The following is a 7,524-nucleotide window of genomic DNA, read 5'->3' as shown; positions in this document are numbered from 1 at the left end:
GATGGCATAGTGGGTTGACAGGGTTGTAGAGAAACAGGCAGTCTCTCTCTCTCTCTCTTTTTTTTTTTTTTTGAAACAGGTTCTTGCCCTGTCGTCTGGGCTGGAGTGCAGTGGCATGATCATAGCTTACTGTGACCTCAACCTGCTGAGGCTCAAGCGATTCTCTCACCTCAGCCTCCCTAGTAGTTGGGACTACAGGTGTACACCACCATGTGCAGCTGATTTTTTTAGCTTTTTTGTGGAACTGGGGTTTCACCATGTTGCCCAGGCTGATCTTGAACTCCTGGGTTCGAGATTCTCCTGCCTCAGCATCTCAAAGTGCTGAGATCACAGGCATGAGCCATCACACCCAGTGGAGAAAGAGGCACTCTCATACTTTGCTGGTGGGGGAGCCACATTGATACAACCTCCATAAAGTTGTAACTCTCAAAATTATATGTACTCTTGACCCAATAATCTTTTCTGGAATTTAAATGTAACATTCCACTAAGTAAAAGATTGTTAATTGCAACATTAGTAGTCATTGTTTTTTAAAAAAGCAGGTCAGGCACAGTGACTCATGCCTGTAATCCCAGCACTCTGGAAGGCCAAGGAGGGAGTATTGTCTGGGCCCAGGAGTTCAAGACCAGCCTAGGCAACACAGCAAGATTCCTGTCTCAAATAAGTAAAGAAATAAACAGATAGAAACAAGGCAAATGTTCATCACTGAGATCCTCCTCCCCACCAATATCTCCATCCAGCCTGTATCTAGTGAGAGAAGGGAAAAGAAACTCTCTTCCCAACTTGAATCCCAATAACTCGTCAGCTAACTCTGACCTTCTTCCCCCCATCTGTGTCTTTCTCCATGTGTAGTGCAGGTGGGATGAGCTTGGCGTGAGGGGGAAGCCAGTGCAGGGATAAGAGACCCAGACTAAGGGATCAGATAACTGGATTCTAGCTCAGCCTCCACACCCTGCTTCCCAGTGAACATCAGGCTAGTTCCAGCCCGATTTGGGGCCTGTCAGTGGAAAAGATGAAGCAATGTGTCCCTCCAACCCACTCATCCCCAGATTACAAGACACAAGACACATGTGGATTTGTCTAGTAGAATAGATTGTCGGAAGTACCCCAGAGGACCCTTCTCGGATCAGGAACCAATAATCCCATGGGACGGGGCCCCAGCATTCATGGTCGCAGCATAGAACTTGGCCACCTCCTCATTGGCGTTGCCCTGGGCTGAGTCAAACCACATCTGGATGCAGCGGCCGCTCCCTCCACTGTAGTTACTGACCTTGAAGGAGTGGCTCCAGAGGCCTTCACAAAGGGCGGCTGGAGTGGGGAAGTAGGACTCAAAGGTGCGGCAGAGGGCCCCGGCCGGACACTCATTAATCCCTGAGGGAGGAGAACATAAGACCCTGAGCTTCTGGGCCAGACTGTACCCCTCCCAACCCTAAAGCCCCACTCCCACTCCTCATCTCATCTCCTCCCGGCCCTCACCTGAGGTCCAATTCCAGCCTTTGTGCCAGTTGCTTTTGCAGGTGTAGGAGGTGCGACAGTCCTCCCACCAGTGCTCACAGTCCTCTTTGCACAGGGGCACATTCAGGATGCGCTCTTTGCGCCAGCTCTGGTTGACCTGAGTAGGGAGGAGACGGAACACTCCTGTTAGCCACATATCTCAGCAGCTTTATCCTCAAAGGGGACGAGAGCTGTGGGAGGGAGCAGCGCGTCCACCACCCTCAGACCCGAATTCCTGGACCAAGCCCTCCCTGCAAGTGGCTGGCAGGCTCTGCTCTCTGCTGAGGTTCATATTTGTGGGAATGGCATGCATACCTGCCAGATCCAGGGCCCCAGGTTGGGTGAGCACTCATAGAGACAGGCATCCTGGATAAAGTGGCGCTTGCAGGCGGGCTGCATCTTGCCGCAGTGGTCCCAGTTAAAGTTGTACAGGCGGGAGATGTCCTTGTGCAGCTCCTGGCTGGTGTTGGCTGTGCAGCAGGCATTCTTCTTCCAGGGACTGCACTGGGTAGGGAAGACACAGGACTAAATCTCTCCCCACCACAGCCGTCTCCTCCATATTCTGGCTCCTCTGCCCCAGGTAAGTCATCCAGAGGAACACTTCCTGGGGAGGGCCCTTGAAGAGGGCCCTTGAGGAGCTCCCACCTGGGGACAGAGGCAGTTACAGTATTGGTGCTTTTCCCTCTATTTATTCATTTATTTATTTATTTGAAACAGGATCTTGCTCTGTTGACCAGGCTGGAGTGCAGTGGTGTGATCATAGCTCACTGCAGCCTCAACATCCTGGGCTCAAATAATCCTCCCACCTCAGCCTCCCAGTGAGCTGGGATTCAGGCACATGCCACTATGTCTGGCTAATATAAAATATTTTTGTAGAAGTGGGGTGTCACCATGTTGCCTAGGCTGGTCTCAAACTCCTTGGCTCATGTCAGCTTCCAAAAATACTAAGATTATAGGCATGAGCCACCATGCCTACTTAATTTTGGCTTTTAAGAGAGGGTAATACAGGGGATATAGGAGATGAGGTGGAGCCACTGTCTGGAAGAGTAATTATTAGTAGTACAGCTCTTAACGGTTTAAAAAGTTATTTCATGTTATTAAACTAACTTTTTTTTGAGACACAGTTTCGCTCTTGTTGCCCAGGCTGGAATGCAGTGGCATGATCTTGGCTCACTGCAACTTCCACCTCCCGGGTTCAAGCAATTCTCCTGCCTCAGCCTCCCAAGTAGCTGGGATTACAGGCACGCACCACCATGCCCAGCTTATTTTGTATTTTTAGTAGAGATGGGGTTTCACCATGTTTGCCAGGTTGGTCGCGAACTCCTGACCTCAGGTGATCCGCCCGCCTTGGCCTCCCAAAGTGCTGGGATTACAGGCGTGAGCCACTGCGTCCGGTCTATTTCATGTTATTCAGCTTATTTATATTATTCATTTTGCATCCAGCCAATATTAACTGAGTGCTTATTATACATCAGGCACTGTACTAGGTCCTAGGAACACCACAGTGAAGAAAACCAGTAACATCTCTACCCTCAGGGAGGGTATGGTTTTAGTGGGTGGGTGGGCTGTATATAGAAGGGAGACAAAGAACACTCAGGCATAGAACACCGTAGGTGCAAAGTCCCCAAGGCTTTTGCGCTTTATCCTCTCAACAACCCAGTATGAATCCTTACCCCCATTTTTACAGAGTTTAAGTAAGTTACACCCACGGTAAATAGTGAAGTTAAGATTTAAGGAGGCGGGCAGATCACCTGAGGTTAGGAGTTTGAGACCAGCCTGACCAACATAAAGAAGCCCTGTCTCTACTAAAAATACCCAAAAAATTAGCTGGGCACAGTAGCAGTCACCTGTAATTCCAGCTACTCAGGAGGCAGAGGCAGGAGAATCACTTCAACCCAGGAGGCAGAGGTTGCAGTGAGCCGAGATCATGCCATTACACTCCAGCCTGGGCAACAACAGTGAAACTCCATCTCTAAAAAAAAAAAAAAAAATGTTTTTTAACTGAGGACAGGGAGGAGAAGAACCTGGCCCAGGTTGTGTGGTGGGTGGAGGTCAAGGGGCTGGTCTGACTCTCCCAGGGTCTGGAGGTGCAGGTGGGGAGACTCTAAATAGATCCTGAGAGTGGTGGGGAATGAAGGAGCTATAGCCTGCACGTGAGTCTGAACCTAGATTTGACTAAATGTGGAAAAGGCAATCCCAGAAAGGTAAACACAAGGCAGGCAAGATAAGCAGAAATGGTGGAGGTTTCTCTTTGGAAATCACTCTAGGTCAGGACTCAGAAAATCTGAGAAATCATGAATCAATTGCTTAAATTTTCTGGGATGAACCCTCGCACCTAAGGTCAAGTGATGGCAGAGGCGTGACAGGTCTAAGCACCCAGGAGAAACAGTAAGGAAATTCTTGGAAGTCGAGCCAGATCTACCCATCTCCCACACCCTGGCCCACGCCCAGTGCCGGCTGACACAGAACATGCTTTCCCGCCGGCCTGACTTCACACTTGCTTTTCCTTGGATGTCCCAACTCCTGGTCTTCCTGCAAGACCCTTGCACATCATGGGTCTTGGAGTTTGGCAGAGATGGGTCTTCCTTGTCAGGGTCAAGGGTTGCTGCCTCCAAAAGAGTTACTGAGTACAATGAGAAGAACTGCCTTGCTATAGTAGGGGCTCAACAAATATCATCACTCTCATATAGCTCATGGTCCTGAGAATGATAGTCATCTGTCTCTCTCAAAGGTCTACATCCACACCATTTCCTGGCAAGGAGGATGTGCTCTAGAATGTTCTGAAAAGCAAACGAAGTGGTGGGCACAGAGTTTCTGTTTCAGTTTTGGTGGATGAAAGAGGTCAGGAGATGGATGGTGGTGACGGTTGCCCAACCACATGAGCATACTTAATACCACTGAACCATACAGTTAAAAAAGGGTTAAATGGAAAATGTATGTTATGTATTTGGCTTTTTTTTTTTTAACCCTGATTTAAAAATAAGCAAATGGAATGTTGGGAATGACTCGGATGTCATGGCGCTTCCAGACTGTCCTCTCTTCACTTTAACCCACAGATTGTGTCCCTGCCACAGTCTCTCCCTGTGCACATTCCCAGCCCTCTGGGAATGTGAACCCTTGTAGGGAGCAGGCCAGGAGACCAGAATAATGAAATATAGGCACTCTCCTGAGCCTGGAGTTCAAATTGGAGTTCATATTCCCCGAGCTGCCTCAGTAGCCTCACCTGTGGCATGGGGGCCCCGGCCGCCCCTCCCCTTCCTTGTCGGCAGCGGCACCCTGGGTTCTGACGACACTGGACCTGCCATTGCTCATGCTGTCACCCTCTGACCTGTGTGCATGCTGTCCTCCACCAGGCTGCCCTCACCTGGCCATACAGTTCATCCTCGGGACTGGGCTGTGCCTTGTGGTGCTTGGCGTTCATGCAGACACTGAGCAGGTCCGTCCTGGCCCGCGCACTCCTGGGCTGGGCACTCCCCGCAGCGGTCACCAAAGCCAGAAGCAGCAGCTGCATCATCTGCCAGGCCATGTCCATCTATTCCTGCCAGAGAGCCACAGTCAGAGGTGAACAAGGCCTGAGGGAGGGGTAGCAGCCACGAGAGTGTGTACTGTCCCCTTCCCAGGCCCAGATCTCTGCCCTCCCCACCCTGCATCCACCACAGGGCAGCTGAGCCAAGACATGCGCTGCGTGTAGAGGTGAGAGGGAGCCCTTCCCTGACCTGGAGGCAGGACCCTCCTCCTGCTTCCCACCAACAGCACTCTAGGTCCAGGCTCTGGCAACAGCTTGCTCTGTGATCACTTAGGGAGCCACCGCCCTTATGGACTTCCCCTCTTGGATTTCTCCAGTGTTTTATGCAATTCTTTTCAAATTTGCACAAGGAGGAACCACAGGTGGTGGCCTGCTGATGCAGGAGTGAGACTCTAGACAGCCTCAGGCTTCTGCTTCCTTAGCCCGTCCTCTTACCCCAGGGCAGCTGAGGTTTAGATGCCCAGGGAAGCTGAGATGGGGACAGCAAAGGCCATGGAGCTGTCAGCTATCGTTCATGGTCCCAGAGCAGATGCTGTGGGAGGCAAGGCAATCGCACCTCACCACTCACCCCTCCTGGGTCTTGGGAAATTACCCAGGCAGAAGCAGGCTCAGAGGTTGGGGGAGGCCAACAGGTCAGTGGCAAATGGAGGAGGGGGCTGAGCAAGAACAGATAGTGGTTGGTCAGTGGAGGCAAAGACAGCAGAGAGCCCAGCCTCCCAGGAGATGGGGAGGTGCTATCTCGCCTCCCATCTCTCACCCTCACTTTTCCCTCTGTCCTGTTGCAGGGCCTTACCTCTGTTCTCAGCCCACCTGGGAAGGTGGAGTCTCTCCCACCTCCCCACCTACTTTATAACCCCATCCTGCCTGCTTGGTTAGACCCTCTGTTAGGGAAGGTGCACAAGGCTTTGTCTAGGAGACAGCTCAATTGTCTTTCAATAAGGACCCAGTTAAATTATGGTACATCTACCCCATGGAATTTAATGTGGTAACAAAGAAAGAGGAAGCTCCTGAAGTACAAATATGGAAAAATCTCCAAGCGCATTGTTAAGTGGAAAAAGAAAGGTGCAGAAAAATGCTATGCAAAAAAAAAAAAAAAAATTCTGTGTAAAAAAGCAGTAAGAATGTCTGTGTTGACCGGGTATGGTGGCTCACGCCTGTAATCCCAGCACTTTGGGGGCTCGAGGCAGGTGGATCTTTTTTTTTTTTTTGAGACAGAGTCTCACTCTGTTGCCCAGGCTGGAGTGCAGTGGTGTGATCTCTGCTCACTGCAAGGAGCAGGTGGATCATTTGAGGTCAGGAGTTCGACATCAGCCTGGTCAATATGGTAAAACCCCATCTCTACTAAAAATACAAAAATTAGCTGAGTGTGGTGTCACACGCCTCTAATTCCAGCTACTCCAGAGGCTGAGACAGGAGAATCACTTGAACCTGGGAGGAGTTTGCAGTGAGCCAAGATCACGCCACTGCACTCCAGCCTGGATAACAGAACATGACTCTGTCATTAAAAAAAAAGAATATCTGTGTTTGCAGGTGAAAATTCTGTGGCAAGGTGTGAAAAGAAATTAATAACGTGGTCACCTGGCAGAAGAGAACAGGATTAGGCATGAGACTTTTCTCTGTAAACCCTTCCACATTGTTTTGATTTTTGGACCATGTGAATATAAATCTTATTTAAATATATATAGGTATGTGTGTATACATACATAAATATACCAAATGTGAAGTGAAAATACTAAGACACAGAATGACTTCTCTGACTTGATAATATTTATGTAAATTTTGATAACACTAGAATGTGTACAACGGTACATTTAAGTTAAGGATGCTATTCATGTGCTTGCAAAAGTATGAACATGAAGCCACCAAGGGTTCTGGTCCCTGGACCTACGTCCAGTAAATTCGATGCAGTTACACCACATGTATCCCATTTCTGTGCACAAATGGTAGCATACTGTTCTGTACTTTGCTTTTTTGGGTAGTTTCACTACAAATTTATTCTTCTTTTGACAAAAAAACAAAAACTTCATGAACTCAAGTTATCCACAATTGCACACTTGAGTATTACTGTACATCTGATAACATAACTAAAGTTATTTCTTTATGCCTCATAGGGTCCCAACTTAAAACTCTTTCATTAGCCAATATAAAAAAAGTTAGCTGGCTGGGTGTGGTGGCTTATGCCTGTAATCCCAGTGTTTGGGAAGGCCGAGGTGGATGGATCGCTTGATCCTAGGAGTTTGAGACCACCTGGGCAACATAGGGAGACCTCATCTGCACACAAAAATACAAAAATTAGCCAGGTGTGGTGGTGCAAACCTGTAGTTTCAGCCATTTGGGAGGGTGAGCTGGGAGGATTGCTTGAGCCCTGGAGGTCGAGGCTGCAGTGAGCTGTGATGGCACCACTGCACTCCAGTCTGGATATCAGAGTGAGAAACTGTCTCAAATAAACAAACAAAACCAAGAAAAAAGAAGAGAGAAAGAAAGAAAGAGAGAGAGAGAAGGAA

General features: G+C 49.0%; 1 protein-coding gene across 1 annotated transcript; it reads right to left on the bottom strand.

Annotated features, from left to right (window-relative positions):
• Positions 1-1,065: 1,065 nt before the first annotated feature.
• On the bottom strand, positions 1,066-5,224 carry FOLR3 (folate receptor 3 (gamma)). The gene is made up of 5 exons (XM_011956800.1): positions 5,211-5,224; positions 4,859-5,032; positions 1,810-1,998; positions 1,477-1,612; positions 1,066-1,371 (listed from the first exon to the last, which is right to left on the bottom strand). The coding sequence occupies exons 2-5, from the start codon at positions 5,024-5,026 to the stop codon at positions 1,127-1,129; spliced, it is 738 nt and encodes a 245-aa protein (XP_011812190.1). The 5' UTR covers positions 5,027-5,032; positions 5,211-5,224; the 3' UTR covers positions 1,066-1,126.
• Between the last annotated feature and the right edge of the window lie 2,300 nt (positions 5,225-7,524).

Source organism: Colobus angolensis, unplaced genomic scaffold, assembly GCF_000951035.1.
Source record: "Colobus angolensis palliatus isolate OR3802 unplaced genomic scaffold, Cang.pa_1.0 Scaffold424, whole genome shotgun sequence".
Taxonomy (NCBI): domain Eukaryota; kingdom Metazoa; phylum Chordata; class Mammalia; order Primates; family Cercopithecidae; genus Colobus; species Colobus angolensis.
This window is presented reverse-complemented; position numbering and strand designations above follow the sequence as displayed.